At 39.2% G+C, this 18,639-nt stretch overlaps 1 protein-coding gene across 10 annotated transcripts in view; it reads left to right on the forward strand.

Moving 5' to 3' along the window:
• The first annotated feature begins 4,681 nt into the window (after positions 1-4,681).
• The window catches only part of ASPH (aspartate beta-hydroxylase), a 208,968-nt gene continuing 195,010 nt past the window's right edge, over positions 4,682-18,639 (forward strand). For 3 of the 10 annotated variants that reach the window (XM_070630519.1, XM_070630522.1, XM_070630523.1), the window contains exon 1: positions 4,689-5,071. In XM_070630519.1, coding sequence (XP_070486620.1) covers positions 4,960-5,071 — 112 coding nt within the window. In that variant the 5' untranslated portion in view covers positions 4,689-4,959. Of the gene's footprint in view, positions 5,072-18,639 lie in introns of all 10 variants that reach the window. The other 7 variants (XM_070630516.1, XM_070630518.1, XM_070630520.1 and 4 more) reach the window with 4 other exon arrangements.

An 18,639-nucleotide genomic window follows, 5' to 3' on the forward strand; every position in this document is an offset into this window, starting at 1 on the left:
ACCCATGCCTAGAGTGCTCACCAAGAACATATCAGCTTGAGAGGCACTGTAGGGCTTGGGGCTAAACCGAGAGGGTGACGAGAGTCCTAAGGCCCTCTGAACTGTCTGGCAAAAGCATTCCGCAGGCAGAGGAACAGCAAGCGAAACATTTATGTAATACCTGCTCTGCACTAGACGCTGCCTGATTCACTGGGGATACATAGCTGCGGAGGTTGGCCGTCCTCACTCCACTCTGCAGCCTGCACATAGTTTCCTAAATATTGTTTGTGACTTTATTTTCATACAAGCCTAAGCATTAATAGCTGTTCATATTTGATTTTAATTTTCTGAAATTTGGGAAAGAGAATTTGTTTTAAAAACAATCTCTTGGGATACCGCTAAACAGTTAAAACTTCTCCACTTAGGTTTTTACACAACATCATCTCTAAGGACACCTTTTGATAGCTGCATTCCTCAACTCTTCTTTTGTGTTGGAGATGATAGAAACATTTAAGTGCAATATGGATGCCATAAAGAAGTAGAGAAAACAGAACCATATAATTTGTGAGACAGCTGCTTGGAAATGATTTCCACTAGGTTTTACTAGATTGAGATGCTTTCTCGTGCTGGGAGGAGGAGCTTCAGCGAACATCTAGGGTACCGGTATCTGTCTCTAACTCAAACGGATCTGCCGACAGAGAAATGAGTTTCTCAGGTGACGAAGTCAGCATTGTAGCAGTTCCATGAAGAATTACGAAATATTCAGGACTATTAGTTAATAGCCACAATATAATGCTAAACAATTTTTAAGAGTAATAAATACTGTACTTCTTAAGTAAAGAAATACTGTAGAATTTCAAATATATTAGCAGTGGTCTTTAGGTTAATAAAATCTTGGTGCAATGATACAAAGAGACCCTCCCTATTTTCCATGCTAGCAAGTTCTTTGGCAAGACTCTTAGGATTTATTTTTTTGTATGGGTTCAGTAATGTGTCTCATCTGCTCATGAAACTGCAGAATAGATTCAAATCAGAATGATGACAGTATAAAATGGGCTGAGTTAATACCAATTTTATGTAAGGTATGCATGATTTCCCATAACTTGCAAGGATTTGAGTTGACTGATTCAATTTTGCATATTGTAATAACACATTTGTTGTAAGGCAAGTACATCTGCTCTACGTATTTAGGATTGACGAAATTGGAGGATCCTAGAAAGTGGTATCAGGACACTTTTCTTTGGATCAGGGACCAGTTTCCAACTAAGGAGAATGGTTCTCATGAAAGACAGAAATAATTACTTTAGTTATAGATACACACTCATTAGATCCTTGAGGCAAATAGAGTTTAAGTAAAATTATCTCGCAAATTGAATCCTTGAGATTTTACATTTTTCTCTTTTCTTGATTTCTCTATTACTTTCTAAAGACTCCTAAATCACATTAATATCTCCTTTTGTATATCACGCAATTGCCATGCTTATAAGCAGTTATTCTCTAATTATTTGACTTTTTCTTCATGCTTAAGCTTCTTCCTGGCATTAAGTTTGACTTAGGAAGACTCAATTGTATCAGTTCCCGATACTAGGAAACTTAAGTCTACCAATAGCCATCACTAAATGCTATTTATTAGGAAGGGAATTTGGCACTGAGAAGTACCAATCCTGATAGAAAATGTGAAGAAGTGAAATGAAAAAAGAAATGATAGGTTTCTTAGCTAATATGTTTTCAGATTATTTTTCCATATTACAACACAATATTTCTAATTCTAATCTGTTTTTGACTAGATTTAATACTACTTCTGCTCGTATAAATTCATTCTATATATTTGTAATGTAGATACTAGCCAGGCTTATTTGTTCTATGGTGATACAAAGTCAAGCTGTTTGATGAAAATGACAGTTCAGTTACTTGTTGAGATATAACTCATATGGGAATAATTGCTTTGAGAACACTTTGAGTACAGAATGGTTTAAAAGTGCTCTTGTACTTAACAATATAACCTTCATTGCAACCAATTCCACTAATGTAAAACGAAAAGTACAATTGAATCATGAGCAGCTGAAATTCATTTTTTCCACTATGGCAGAATTTACCATGGTAAATAAAGATGCGGAAAATACTCGTTTTTAGTTTGCAATAATAAAATTTCACATTAGGAGGACTGCATATATATGAGAGCCACTTTCTAGGAAGCAGATTAAAACCATTTTCTCACAGGTATAACTAAGTCCAGAAATATCTAATTTGGAAAGCATTTGGCTGGAGATTGTGGAGGGTCAACACAAGGAAAGAAAAATAAAAACTAGGGCAAATCTTGTCCTCAGTTCTCACTTGCAAGTCCCAGTGAAGCCAATGGAAAGTTTATGGAAATATCTGAAAGGCGCATTTGGCCTAGTTCAAAAGCTCTATTCAATTAGTATTTTAATACACTGTCCTAGTTAAGTCTTGTCTTTATGGCCCTTTTAACATTGCTTCACCCAGGGTTCATTCATAGTTTACTCAGAAATCACAAAAATGAGGATCGGCTAACAAGAAATTTTTGACCTTTTATTCAATTTCAAAGAGACTTTGACTTCCTCACCTTTCTCACCTCAAAGCTGAGAAAAAGACCTATGCGAAGAAATTGATGGTTCCCAGGCAAGCTTTGTGGTTTTTAACGCTCATACAGTGGGAAGTACAAACAGATGTAAAAGGCACCATACCAATACTTAACTTGGCGAATTTAGTCCCTGAAACTAAACTATATATAACTGACAGTATCTGATATTATACATTTTATTGTATAATACTGTGTATAAATGTCATTGTAGCTGTTTCCTATGGTACAAGGAGGAAGCCAGGTAACCTTTAACTTCCTGTAATCTATATTTACAAAGCCTCCATTTGGCCTGGTACTGCCTAAGATTACAGCAATGTACCTTGTCAATGGCACCAGATTTGGTTTCTGGAATGCAGGAGCAAAGGTTCACTTCAACATTTTGGATTCAGGCATCAGAAAAACTTGATTTCCTCAGAGGTGGACTTTGCTAAGCACCCACCATCAGGTTTCAGATCTATCTTTGCAGGTAGGACCAAGCAGGCTTCAGGGAAACATCTCCTAAGAGAACAGGAAACCAGGTGAGACATTCTCTGCTCAAAACTAATCCTTGTCCTGGAAGGAAAATTTGCACCACAGACTCTGGACCCAGATGGACTGAGTTCATATGCCTGCTCTCACACTTACTAGCTCTGTGACCTCAGTTACTTTGTTTAACCTCTCTGGGTCTCTCTTACCTCACAATTACAGAGTTTTGTGAGAATTTAAGAGCTCAAATATCTTGAGCATTGTTTTTCTCAGCTTAATTCTCATTATTATTTTATATTAAGTACTATCGCTTAGATTTGTCTCCTAGCCCAGCTCCCCTTCTCGCTCTCACTGTAATAATGTAAAGACGCCTGGGTGGGAGAAAGGATGTGTGGAGGCAGGAGATACTGTAAGATAAAAACAAAGAGCTACTTCAGTAAAAACTCTGCGTGCTCCTCTGCCTCTGCTCTAACTTGATAACTAAGAGAGAGGCCTTCTCCCCATTATGCAACACGACCCTCTGGACTTCTGTGTATCACTAGGTAGTGCCCAGCGGCATCCGGACATTCACAGCAGAAGAGGCAGGTGGGCCTGGGGACCTGCCAGTGAGGGGTGGCAGGGCTGGAGAAGAGGAATAAAGCCAGATACCACACTGCAACCAGTCTCTGGTTCCTGATCCTTCTTGGGACACTCCCAGGAGGGGCTCCAAAACATGGTTAAGAATTGGGGGAAGGTCTTAAGAAGTTGTCAGAAATATATCAAATCACCACACATTTCTTGCTTGTTTGTTACACACCAGGCATTGTGCTAGCAATTGGTGACACCAACATGATGATGACTTCCCTGACCTCAAGTTCCTGTCTGGTTCGCCCATGGTCCCAGATATTTAAAGACCACGTGGGGAATTCAGAGGTAGCTCAGGCCCAGGCACTGTGCGACTGCACAAGACAGACCCATGGTTGTGGACATTAAGGAAAGATGATTGTAGGTGTTAGCCCGGCAGAGGGAGATTGTAGATAGAGGGTGCCATCCAGGGCAGAAGATGAACTTTTGTTTTACATTCATATTCGCATCTCTTAAACTAAGGTTCTCTGAAAATATTAATGACACAAAAGAAATGAACTTTTGCTTTAAAACCGAAACGATCAACTACGTACGGCTTAAGCACTGAACTACCCCTAATATCACCATTTCAGAAATGTCTTAATATTAATACTGACAAGAACCACATCTCTTTCGCAAGAAGCGGAACTGCATTGCTCGGCGTCTGTACGAGCACAGAACTGGGACGTGAACACAATTCCCAGGGAAAGGGCAGGAGGCGGCACGCTCCGCCCGGACACCGCCCACGTGTCCACCGGCCCCGCCCCCGCGCCCCGCCCCATTCCGATCGTGCGGGGTCTGCCAATGCTCGCGAGAGCCATCTCGGCTTCCACGTTTGCCACGTTCCAAAGGATCAGGACAGACTGGAAAGTCGAAAGCTGCTCGCGCTCACAGGCGACTGCGTCGCGCCAGAACACCTCCAAAGCTGCAGGGGGCAGGGAAGCGCGGCAGGGTTCGGCCCCCTCCTAGAAGCCTTTGTGATTGGCTACAATCCCCGTCACTCAGCCTTCCGGGCGGGGAGGAGGCGGGGCTCAGCAGGGAAGGGGCGTGGCCGAGGGGGCTGGCCAGCCGCGCGCTCTCGCCTCGGGGGGGAGTCGCAGGTTCGGCGCACGCGGGGGCCGGGCGCGCGCAGCCGGCACGCGGGTGAAAGTCCTCGGAGGCGCGGCGGGCGGTACCGAGGCACAGGCGCTGCAGCAGGAGCCGCGGCCCGCACCCGCCGCAGCGCTCCCCGCCGTCGGTGTCCCCGCGCCCCCAGTGTCCCCGCGCCCGGCGGGGCCCCACACCCCTCGCCTGCTCCAGCGGTGAGCGCAATGGCCCCACGCAAGAATGCCAAGGGCGGCGGCGGCAACAGCAGCAGCAGCGGCTCCGGCAGTCCGAGCGCTGGCACCAGCGGCGGCAGCAGCAGCCCCGGGGCACGGAGAGGTCAGAGGCGCTCCAGGGCGGGGGTCTGGGGGGTCGGGACCGGCCGTAGGGGTGCGGCCCGGGCTGCGGGCGCTGGGGCTGCATCTCTCCCGCTCCCGCCGCGCGTCTCCCATCATCCGCGGTGCCTCTCCTTTTGGCGCGGGGCCTGAGGCCGCGCTCGGTGGGCCTGGCGGGCGGGCTGGAGGGGCCGGGTGGCGCGGGTCCGCGGGCTTGGGTGGGTCGCCCCGGGGAGCCGCTTCCCGGCTGATCCCTCCCCTGCAGGGCGCAGCCTAGATGGAGGTTATTGATCTGCTCTTTCCCGGCTTACCGTGGATTTGAAGATAGAGTAAGAGAAACAATTTACCTTTGCTTTGCATGTTTTGGTGAATTTGGAAATGAGCCAAAGTCAGAGAAAATAAGTTCCTGCCAAACCGGCAGCTTTGAGGAGCAACTCAAAGGATAATACTCGGGGGTGGGGGGGCGGGGGTGGGCGAATGTGTGCGGGGGGCTGTAGGGGGAGTGACTTGAATATTCTTGGAAATGGTTTTAAGTCCTTTTGACTATATGTAGCTTTCTTAAAGGGCGTTGTAGTTACCTTTAAAGTATCACAGAATACCTTAGAATACTGGGCGAGCTTGTCTGTTTTTTTCCCTTTGTTTTTTCTTTTTAAAAAAATCTATTGGCTATTCACCTTTCTCCTCCATGTGCTTACCCAGCAAAGACGGAGAACAGATGTTTTAAATCTGTTTCATCTCCCATTTCAGCGGTTCTCGGTTTCTTTTATACTTCCTTTGACTCATATTTAAGATATTGAGACTGCAAGACACATGTGTATTGAATGTGAACTGTGAACTTTCCTTTTTGAAATGATTTAGACTCTTTTTGTTTCCTGAGGTCTACATGTAGTATATTCATGTATATCAGGAAAATAAATCAGATAACTGTAGTCATACTTCAAAGAACTGTTTTTTTACAGCCTTTATCACTACCTGAAATTATTTTCGTTTGTGTTGTCTTCCTGTCTTACTCCCTCCTCGTGTTCATTAATGGTCCTGGCCCTTACTAAGTGCTCAATATATATTTGATCAGTGAATGAATGAATAAATTTAAATGGTAAAAGTAGTGCAATTGAAGTAACTGCACAAATGTACGTTCTAAGAACTAATATTTGTATTGCCAGTGGAAAAAGATACATACAGTGTGAAATTCAAAGCACGCGTATCATTTCACCTTTGACATAAGTAAAAGTTTGTGTGTGTTCTTTTGTCCCTTGTCCTTAAATGCCAGTTACTTGAACAGGCTGACGCACAGATGAATTGTCAGAGGCGGCTCTAGCTACACTTTTTAAAGCTTCTAAATGTCAAGAGCGCATTGTGCCACTGAAGTTCCAAGCAGAGAAAGCTGCTGAACAAGACTTTAATGTTAATTGTTTTTTAAAGTTTTCTGCACTATTTACAAATAAAGCACAACTTTGTTCCATTTTATCCTTTGGGCTCATGAGTAGAGAGGACTAATTATGTCTGAGGAAGTCGCTTTATATGGCCTGTTATTGGTAAAAATTAGTATTGGGGAATGTGTGTTGTGTTCCCACCCCTACTGGTTCAGTAACTGAACTAGTTTTAACAGGTAGGTAATAAATTCAGGAAATGTTATGACCTAAATTAACGTTTTCTGACTTTCATATTCAGGCATTTTAGAGCAAGCTCTGTCCATGTTTGAAGATCTACAGCCTTTTAAGCATTTTATACACTGATTCTGTAATTATCATGAAACAGACATAGTTTGTAAAAGAGAAAAGTATCTGTTTTACAAAAAAACAATTTAAAGAGTTGGTATTGCAGTCTTGCATGTTACGTAATGAGCAATCTTTTTCCGCAGCCATTTTTTTCAGTAAATATTGAGTTCTGACTGTGTGCCAGGTGCAAGGCACTGGAGATGGAAAAAGGATTCTTTCAGTCACAAACAAGTTAGACTGCAGGGTGAATGTGCGATTCTGTTTATATGGTTTTCTTATAGCAGGATAGAGCTAAAAGATAAAACCAAATTCTCTTTTGTTGCAGTGTCATTGAGGTATAGACATTGATGTCCAAACCATTCCCATCGCTGGGGAAATCATAGAAACTGAAGACATTTTAGCAGTGGCCTTACTGGGAGGCCCATTCAATTCCCTCTAATCTTGTAGATGAGGGAATTATTGCCCAGAAAGATTGTCTAGTTCATTAAAGATTGTGTAGTTCTTGGAAAACCAACTAGTTAATGGAAGATCCAAGACTAGAACCCATGTTTTCTGTTATTCATTATACCACAATACTTGAATTTTGGGTTCTCTAATTTGTAAGATTTTAATGGAATCTTGGAGTTGAAGTAGATTGCCTCTTAAGTTTCCTTCTGGATCTCTCTGTGCCATGCGACAACTAGTTATTTAGGAAAAGTGTGCTTTCGTCATATCACCAATTAAATTCTCCATCATCTTTGATGATGACGTTGGTCACATTAACCTTATTATTTCTTAAACTTTTGTATAAAAGTATGGCAGAAAATGGACCCTGTCCTTTGAAGCTTGCATTTCAGGGAAAAGGTGATTATCTGGCCTTCTGTTTGCCTTGGTGGTCATGATGTTGAAAAGTGATGTTTGCAAACTGGAACTTTGGGGATTTATGTAAAACTTTGATTTTCAAATCTATGTGACTGCTCTTCATATAACTCTTCAATTAAAATTGAAAAATGATAAAATGTCTGGTTTCCTACAGAGCTCAATTTTACCTTTTTCGGTTTTGTTCTGTAAAATAGAATCATAAGTACATTGGACAGCTTACTTTTTTTTTTTTTTTTTTAAAGATTTTATTTTTTCCTTTTTTCTCCCCAAAGCCCCCTGGTACATAGTTGTGTATTCTTCGTTGTGGGTTCTTCTAGTTGTGGCATGTGGGATGCTGCCTCAGCGTGGTTTGATGAGCAGCGCCATGTCCGCGCCCAGGATTCGAACCGACGAAACACTGGGCCGCCTGCAGCGGAGCGCGCGAACTTAACCACTCGGCCACGGGGCCAGCCCCTGGACAGCTTACTTTTAACTTGCGTTTAAAAATTTGACCTGCGTAGCCAATTTGGACCAGGGGAAACCTCTTTCAGATTTATTGATTTGAGAATCTTTGGTTAAGAAGGATTGTGATGTCCTTTGGGCTTATTTTGTAGTACACAGCCACTGGTATGTGTAATGTTTTTGTTTGTTTCGCTTTTCCCTTTGCGAGTATCATTCAGTCTTTCTCTGTAGCTTCTAGCATGCTCCAGGGGTGTAAACATCTGACTATTTTGTGTAATAGTGTCCTGCTACTACGTTCCTCTTTACCAGTAGGTGTCACTGTAGAACACTTTTTCTTCCTTCCATTTGAAGCTTCAGATTATATAACACCAATTGTTTTATTTGGTTATTGCTGTACCTACTCAAAACTATGATGGGCGACTGCTTAAAAACTCTTAGCCACTGCTGTTTAATTCTCTCAAAGTCTCTAACAGCAGATTTTGAAGTTTAGTAAGAGTTTGTCCCTAGCAGCTTTATTTTTGTAGCCTTGTCTTATTTAGATTTAAATGCATTCGTGTACTATTTGTAAAATTTACGCATTCGCAAGTTCATTTGATGGGTATTAATCATTTAGGATTTTTCTTTCTTGCTTGCTACTTTTCAGTGTCTCTTGGACTCCTAGGTAGCCAAGGGGTACAGTACGCTGCTGATTGCATTCTCTCTCCCTTGAATGAAGAGGCCTTAGTGAAATTTTCTTTCTTTCGCCAGAGACTATCAGTTAGGGCCAGTTGCTTAATCCTCCCTTGTCATTGTGGGGTGAAAAGGCAGGAAGGCCTTCATTCTTCCACTATAAGAACTGTGTGCTGTTCTTCTTCAGTTGAACAGCATTTTGTGCAGCCTGGCCAGATCATATAAAACCAAGTACTGAAAGATGTTTTGAGGGAATTCTTGAACACATTTTCAAAAGGCCAAGCTTATTAACCTGTGTCGAGCATAGGAAGTAAAAGAAAAGACCTATATTTTAGTTTTGCTTTAATGTCATGTGTGTCGGAGAGATTATTAGAAAATGAGAGGTTTTCATTTTCAGCTAATTACCAGCAGAGTAACTTGGAGTAACAGAGTTGAAAGCTCTTGTGGGCTCTCCTGCCTATTTTTAGTTCGTCTTGGAAATTTAACCCCTGAGCTCTCTGGTTCCAATAGGACAAATCTTTTTTCTCTAGAAAGGCAGTGTAGTTTGGGAGAGACTGATGACTTGGATTCATATCCATTTAAGAATCATGTGGCAAGTAATTCAAAACCCCTAATGCTAGGCTCTTCAAATGGGAACAATTATGCTCTGCTTTTCTTTCAGAGTTGTGATAGCCCTAAAACCAATTTTACATGCCTTCGTGTTTCTCAGAGGTTTTCATTAAATTACATCTAAAGGTAAGGGTAAGTACAAGACTTTGGAGAATATAAAGGCGTAGAGCTAAGCGGGCCATTGCATGCTTGAAAGTTTTTGATGATGCATTGTGAAAACAATCACTTTTTTTTTTAATATTCTGTAGCATCTGTGTTTTAAGGAAAATGGATGTTCTGGAGGTTATGTTTCTACTCTGGCTTAGAGTACCACTTGACACATTTCTGTCTACCTGGGAGGTGTAAGTATCCCTTTACCCATCAACCTTGACTTGCTGATTGACCCTCTCATCCCTCTGAGGTCTGGTAACATTGTTTTCTCAGATACATTTTAGTTTTTTGATGGTCTTCCAGGATACTGGTTTAATATCATGAAAATGTGCAACTTAGTTTTGTCTTGGCTGCTTCTGCCACCTCTCAGTGGTTTGGCTTAGTTCTCTACCAAGATAAAAAAACTTTTTTTTAATTAACTTCCCTTAAAACCTCTGTGTACATAGAACCCGTCTACAGCTTACCCAAATCTCTGGGGCAAGCCTCAGCCATCTCTCAGGAGACATGGGGATGCTCGGCTCACTTATATGTTTCAGTGTCTCCTGCCTCGTGTCTGCTCGGTGCTGCGTGCATGAGCGTAAGTCTATCTGGGTGGACACGTGTCCGGTTCAGTCTGCAGTTCTGGCCATTTCTAGTAGAGGACTCTCGATTAGGGCATTCATTTCTTCCTTCTCTGCTTCCCTAAGTGCCCCGGTAGGGGTATGTTCTGGAGTCCAGTGCTTTCACCCTTTACCTTTCTTCTGGTGGTGCTGGGAACCAGGATGGTATTTTCTTGTTAGTTGTCATTAATTTTTTTTTTTTTAAATCTTTTTTTTTTTTTTAGTTTTTTTTTTTTTTTTTTTTTCTCCCCAAAGCCCCCCGGTGCATAGTTGTGTATTCTTCGTTGTGGGTTCCTCTAGTTGTGGCATGTGGGACGCTGCCTCAGCGTGGTCTGACGAGCAGTGCCATGTCCGCGCCCAGGATTCGAACCGACGAAACACTGGGCCGCCTGCAGTGGAGCACGCGAACTTAACCACTCGGCCACGGGGCCAGCCCCTAGTTGTCATTAATTTTTAAAAATTTTTCTTACTTTATTTACCTGAAATGAAAGCGCTTCATGCGTTTGGTCTGCATTGGATATTTGTTTTTCAGGGATGTATCTTGGTTACCTTTGGCTGATGTGGTTATCTTTTAATGGCTAGTCCCTGAATGTAATTTGGTTCTGATCAGATTGCTGACACCTAAGGACAAATTTACTACAGATAACCTAATAGAGGAAATTTTGAGTTCATTTGGTGAATAAATCTTTTAAAGAGTAGTCACATAAGATCCTTTGAAGGATCCGGGCTGTTCCTTGGCCCCCTGTGAGATTCAGGTGGCTTGCTCGGTCGTTCTGGCTGTAGTATGACTGTCATCATCTGCCATAGGTGCCCTCTGTGCCCTAACGTGGAGAGGGTAGTGAATTAAATGGGGCCGGGAGTGGTGGTGGAGGGGTGTCCACTTACTTAGAGCAGAGTAGAAACCACTGTTGCTTTACTTTGAGAAATGCCGTCACTTCTCTTCCACATGTGTGCCTGCTGACGTAACCCAGTGACTCATTCTGAATGGAAGCCAGCAAGCATCAGTCTTAATTTTTAAAGTGAGAGAATATTGTTTGATAAAATAATTTTATTCCATAACTAATATTGTGTAACTACCTTTTCTCATATTTTATAGAAGTTTGACCTTTTCTGCCATTCCATAGTGCAGACTCACTGCTGTTGTGTTGATTTGTCTGTCTCTAACTTCTGTTTCTTGTTTATTATACCACTAATACACACAGTCACTCCCCTGCACCCCCCATCTTTCACACTCTGGTTTTAATCTCAGTTTTCCTGAAACGGTATGTTGGAAAGCCTTTTTGGTCTTAGGTTCACATGTAAATTTTATTTAGGAGCAGTTAATTTTCTTTTCTTACATGAAAATAAAAATCTGTATTGCAAATGTTTGTTGAAAGAATATCTGGCTTTTTAACTTTTCCATTCTTTGAATCGCATCATTTTGAATAGGATGCTTGTCATTTGCTGAGTTTTATAAATTATTTCATGCTTTTTGACACTGAGCCATCTCTCTAACTTCTAGAATACAATATGTGGTGTTCTTTAAAACTCCATTTGAAATATTGCGTATTGAAGACTATAACTATATAAAGCGTAATGCAGTGAATGCCCGTGTGTCCATCATACAGGTGAAAAAATAAAATGTTTCCAAGATTCTTGGTTTCTCCTCTCCTGTGTTATCCCTTCACACCCCCTCTTACACATTTTGTAATAATCATTCTCATGTGTTTCTTTGTAATATATAATATATATACACAGATAATATATTGTATAGTATTATGTTGCATATTATGTATTTCATATTCATTCATGTAAACATATATGTAATCTTAAAAGTTTTGTGAGTAGGCTCATACTTGGCATACTAGTTTGACACCATTTGTTTGTGATTCCACCAAATTCTGGCCCTTTATTTTCATTTATATAGTTCTTTGCCGTGTGAATGTGCCCCTTTTTGTTTAGCCTCTTGCTGTTGAAGACCACTTTATTTTTTCTTCCTTCAGACACTGCTGCCCTGAACACTCTTGTACCTATCTATCATGTCTAAGAGTTTTTCCAGAGCATAATTTATGATTGAAATTGTTGGGTCAGAGCAAATACGCATCTTAAACTTTACTGGAGTGCCATTTTTTTTTTACCCCAAAGTGGTGGTATCAGTTCACACTCCCACCCACAATGAGTGCAGCTCCTCTCTGCTGCGACCACATTGCCAACACTTGGTAAGGTTTAATATTTGCAAGTTTCGTGGGTGTGAAGTAGTGCTTTGTGGTTTGAATTTGCGTTTTCCTGATCTTCAGTGAGATTACTAGTGAGAATTGCTCGTTGTTTCATTTTCTGTTATTTGCTTGTTCGTGTGTTTTGCCAAATATTTTTCTCGTGTTTTTTGTTTTCTATTTTTAGTTTTGATTTGTAGAATTTCTATATCTTGAACCTTTTGATTGTTTGTGTGGTAAAGGATTTCTCCCAGTTTGTGTATATTCACGTCATTGTTTTCTGTAGTATATTTTGTTGAATAGAATTGTAATATATTAACCGTAGAATTTTTCTATTTTCCACTTAATGGTTTGTGCTTTTGTGCTTTATTTAAGACATCCTTCCTAACATAAAGATCATAAAACATTCTCTCTTTTCTTCTAAAATATCTTAAATTTTGCCTTTTCACATTTAGATGTCTAAACCACCGGGTGGAGCTTTTATTGTATATATTGTGAGTAGGGATCTAATTCAATATTTTAAAAAAATGGATAATGAAAATTTCCTGTACTATTAGTTGAGTTGTCTTCTTTCTACGCTAACTAATCTGCGGTATTACCTATTGTGTGTAAATACGTGTGGCTCTCTTTCTTCCTGGTGAGTAGGAACAATACTCACTGAGTTGCTCTCTGTCACATGTCTATTAGGGCAAGTCCCTCTGCCCTGTCCTCACCATTGTCCTCACTGTTTTTGGAGCTTTCCTTACCCGTGTCTTTACATTTTAGAAGCTGCTTATCAGGAAAGTTTCATGAAAAATATTTCAGGATTTTGACTGGGATTGTATTGAATTTATAGAACAATTTGGACAAATACACGTTTTTAGTATTTAGTCTTCCTATATATGAATGTAGCAGAATTTCCTATTTATTTAAATCTCATAACTAATTTTTATAAAATTATAAAATTTTGTGTAAATTTTTATAAATTGACACAAAAGTCATGTACATCTTTTATTAGTTTGAGTGTAGGTACTTTATATTTTTTAAATTAACATTTTGTTATGACAATTTAAAAATAGACACCCAAGTTAAAAGAATTGTGTAAGAACCCCACCACTTAGATTTTACAGTGGTTAACATTTAATAAACTTGCTTCATATCACATGCATTAATTAGTCTTACTCTTTTGTGCATTTCAAAGTAAGTTGTAGACATCAGTATACCTCATTCCTCAACACTTACATGTGCCTGTCATTAGAGCTCAACATTTGTTTATGTTCGCCCCCACCCCCAGTTAATATTTTCATACAGTAAATTGCACAAATCTTAGTGTATGATTTGAGGAGTCTTTATAAATGTATACATCTGTGTAACTCAACAAGCAATTAAGGTAGAGAACATTTCCATTACTCCAGAAAATTCCCTCAGTCCCCTTCCTTGCCACTACCTCTGCCATCAGAGGCAACTATTGTACTAAATATTCTTACTGTGGATTGGTATTACTTGTTCTAGAAATTGATTTTGTAAGTATTTTTTCTGGAAGGCTTCTTTGACACAGCTTGTTTTCGAAGTTCATCCATGTTGCATGTATGAGTACCTTGTTCCTTTGTATTGCCAAGTGGTCCATTGAATGACTAAAGCACGATGTGTTTTTCTATTCTTTTATTGATGGTCACTTACGCTATTCCTAGTTTTGGATTATTATGAAGAAAATTCTATAAATATTGTAATATTTTAGAAGGTTTTTTTGGGGGGGTGGGCATATGTCTTAATTTCTCTTGGGCACATACCTAGGAGACGAATTACTGGGTTATGGGGTAGGTGTTTGTTTAGTTTTATTAAAAAACTTGCCAAACTGTTTTCCAGAGTGGTTGTAAGTATATATTTCACACTCCCACCAACAGTGTGTGGGAATTCTAGTTGTTCTGTATCTGTACCAGCATTTGGTGTTGTCAGTCTTCTCAACTTTAGCCACTCTGGTGGCTGTTTGGTAGCTTCTCATTGTATTTTAAAATTATACTTCCGTAGATAAACAAACATATACATATAGATGAAGAGAACAGATTGATGATTAACCAGAGGGGAAGGGGATGGGGGGAGGGTGAAAGGGGTAAAGGGGCACATAGGTATGGTGATGGATAAAAACTAGACTTGGTGGTGTTCATGATGCAGTCTATACAGAGGCTGAAATATAATAATATATACCTGAAATTTACACAATGTTACAAATCGGTGTGACATTAATAAAATAATTAAAATAGAAAAATTTACACTTTGCTGATGACTAATGATATCATGCACTTTTTCTTGTGCTTATTGGCCATATGCAGTATCTTCCTTTGTGAAGTTTCTGTTTAGTTCTTTTGCCCATTTTTAATTGCCTTTTTGTCTGTTATGGAACTGTAATTCTTGTATATTCTGGATAGAAGTTCTTTTCAGATGTATGTATTGCAAATGTTTCTTGGGGTCTGTAGCTTACTTCTTCATTTTCTTAATAGTATCCTTTGAATATTTTTAATGTTGATGTTTACTTAATTTTTTTTTTATGGTTTTTGCTTTCTGTATCTTGTCTAAGAAACTTTTACGATCCCCAAGTCACAAAGCAGTCCTCTTGTGTTTTCTTCTAGGAGTTTTATAGTTTTAGTTTTTATGTTTAGGTCTCTGATCCATCTCAAATCAATTTTGGGTAAGTGTTATGTTTTTTCATGTGCATATCCAGTTGTTCTGGTGCCATTTGTTGGAAAGACTTTGCTTTCATCATTGGATTGCTTTTGGTGCCTTAGTCAAAAAGCAAAAGGCGATATAATTATAGGTCTATTTCTGGCCTCTTCTGGTTTTTTTTGTTGTTGCTGTTCTCTCTTCTTATGCTTTTACCACACAGTCTTGATTACTCTAGCTATATAGTAAGTGTTCACATCAGGTAGTGTAATTCTTCTAATTTTGTACCTTTTACGATAGCTCTGGATATTTGAGGCCCTTTGTATACCCACGTACATTTTAGAATCAGCTTGTTAGTTTCTACAGAATAAAGCTTGCTAGGGTTTATGATTAGAATTCATTGAATATATAGATCAAGTTTGGGTGAATTGATATCTTACTGATATTGAGTCTTCCAATCTGTAGCAGGGGTATAGCTCTTCATTTATTTAGGTCTTTAGTTTCTTTCTGCCTTGTTTTGTAGTTTTTGGTTTTTTCTTACGCTTTTTTTGTTAAACATTTTTCTGAATATTTTATGCTTTTTGACGCTATTATATATGGTATTTTAAAAAATTTAATTTTCCTATTATTTCTTGCTAGTATCTAGACATAGAGCTGATATTTGTACCTTCTATCACATGACTTGGGAAATTCAGTTTTTTAGAAAGATTCCTTGGGATTTTCTATGTGAATATCATGCCACCTGCAAATAGAGACAGTTTTGTTTCTTTTCCAGTCTGTGTATCTTTTCTTTCTTTTCTTCCCTTGCTGCACTATCTAGGACCTCCAATACAGTGTCGAACAGAAGTGATGAGAGTAGACATTCTGGCTTTCTTCCTGATGGTAGTGGCTAAGTGTTTGGCATTTCACCATTAAGTATAATATTAACTCTAGGTGTTTTGTAGATGCTTTTTATCAGATTAGGGGAATTCCTTTGTATTTCTAGATTGAGAATTCTGTCAAATATTTTTTTCTCTAATTGAAATGATCATGTGACTTCTCTTTTATATTGTTAATATGGTAAATTATATTTATTGATATTTTGATTGTTAAATCTTCCTCCCCTTCTCTTCCATCCCCCTTCTTCCTTTCCTCCCTTTACTAGGAATTATGATTAGTACTGACTTTCTTCTGTGTCTATTGAGAGATATATATATATATATATATATATATATATATAATTTTTCACTTTCCATATTTTAATTGGTAAATTATAATAATAGATGTTCTAATTAGTCACTGTTACGTTTCTGGGAAAAATCCAACCTGTGATGATGTGTATTTTTCAATATGACTTAATTAGGTTTGTTAATATATCCGTAAGTAAAATTGACCCTTAATTTTCATTGCTGGTTTTGTCATCAAGGTTATTCTAACCACACAAATGAATTTAGCAGTGTTTCCTCTCTTTCTGTTCTTTGGAATAGCCTTATAGGATTAGTTATTTGGTAGGACTCATTTGAACCTTTTTGTCGTTTAGTCATTTACCCCCATGGGGCAGTGTGGGGTAGACAGAGGTCAAACAGCTTCACTTTTTACATGTTTATATGACCGTTTAAGGCCTCTGTTTCTTCTTGAGTCAGATTGGCTAAGTGAGATTTTTGTTTCTTCTTAGGCACATTACATTTATTAAAAAGATTTCTGTCTTTGAATTTTCAAATTTACTGGCAAAAGTTGTTTATGGTTTTGGCTGGACCTCTGGTGAACAGAATATAGCTATTGTATACCTGCTATTACCTTGTAGGAAAATAAAATTATTTTTAAAAATCACTGAGTACTAAGCTTTAGATTATAGCTATTTTTTAGACACAAAAAATGTTTTCTGAGTTTATTAAAGTGGAAAGTCTTTATAAAGTAAACTGATATTCTAATATCTGAGAAGTAAGCCGTTTTACTGGTAGTTTGGTTGGATTGACCCACTTTCCTTCCTAAATGCTAATGACTAGCACTGGGTACATTACTTTGTTCAGAATTAAACTTACTCTCCATGAACAAAACATAATGCTTATTTTTCGGAACTTTCAGATTTATTTGATTATTTTATGGGTTTTAGCTACTTGGTCTATTTAGTTGTAACCAGTAAATACACCTGGAGGACTAGAGTGCCTGACACAGATCTAAGACAGTTACTGATGGGCTCTGTGGCTAATATGATGATATGAGTAGAATTATGTGCCAAACACAGCCCAGTGTTTCTGTTACACTTTTTTTCTGTAAGATTATAGAGGTACGACACCTTTAAAAAAAAAATCTGTCTAACATACTTCTGTTTTTTTCCAGTTATTTTATTGAGATCATCAAGGTTTATAACACTGTATAATTTCAGGCATACATTATTAATTATCAGTTTCTGTATATACTGCCTCATGCTCACCACCAATTAGTCTAATTTTTACCTGTCACTGTACATATGTGCCCCTGATCCACTTTGCCCATCCCTAAACCCCCTTCCCCTCTGGTAACCGCTAATGTGTTCTCTTTATCCATGTGTTTGTTTCTCTTACACATATGAGTGAAATCATGCGGTATTTGCCTTTCTCTGTCTCGCTTACTTCACTTAACATCGTACCCTTGAAGTCTATCCCTGTTGTTGCAAATGGTATGATTTTGTCTTTTTTATGGCTGAATAGTATTCCATTGTATATATATACCACATCTTCTTATTCATTCATCAGTCACTGGGCACTTGGATTGCTTCCACATCTTGGCTGTTGTGAATAATGCTGCTGTGAGCATAGGAGTGCATAAATCTCTTTGAATTGTTGATTTCAAGTTCTTTGGATAAATACCCAGGAGTGGGATAGCTGGATCACATGGTATTTCTATTTTTAATTTTTTGAGAAATCTCCATACTGTTTTTTATAGTGGCTGCACCAGTTGGCACTTGTGCCAGCAGTGAATGAGGGTTCCCTTTTCTCCTCATCCTCTCCAACATTTGTTATTATTTGTCTTGGTAATTGTAGCCATTCTGACCTGTGTAAGGTGATACCTCATGTAGTTTTAATTTGCATTTCCCTAATGATTAGCGATGTTGAACATCTTTTCATGTGTCTGTTGGCCATCATATGTCTTCTGTGGAGAAATGTCTGTTCATATCCTCTGCCCATTTTTTGAATGGGTTGTTTTTTGTTTTTGAGTTATATGAGTTCTTTATATATTTTGGAAATTAACCCCTTTTGGGATATATGATTTCCACATATTTTCTCCCAGTTGGTGGGTTGTCTTTTCGTTTTGTTCATGGTTTCTTTTTTTGCTGGGAAAGATTCACCCTGAGCTAACGTCTGTTGCCAATCTTCCTCTGTCTCTCTCTTTTTTCCTTTCTCCTTCCCAAAGCCCAAGTACATAGTTGTGTATTCTGGTTGTAAGTCCATCTATCTTCTTATTCTATGTGAGCGGCTGCCACAGCATGGCTATTGACAGATGAGTGGTGTGGTTCTGTGCCCGGGAGCCAAACCTGGGCTGCCGAAGCAGAGGGTGCTGAACTTTAACCCCTAGGCCATCAGGGCTGGCTGGAGGTGGGACACTTTTAAGGTGAAATTGATGTATGTGAAGGTACAAGGCTCATAAGCAACTTGTATTTGTTTTATATTTTTCTTCTAGAGGTAGTGCAGTGTTTGTGTTAATAAGCCCCCAAGCCAGGTTTTGGAATTCTCTTGT

This window comes from Equus przewalskii, chromosome 8, assembly GCF_037783145.1.
Source record: "Equus przewalskii isolate Varuska chromosome 8, EquPr2, whole genome shotgun sequence".
Taxonomy (NCBI): domain Eukaryota; kingdom Metazoa; phylum Chordata; class Mammalia; order Perissodactyla; family Equidae; genus Equus; species Equus przewalskii.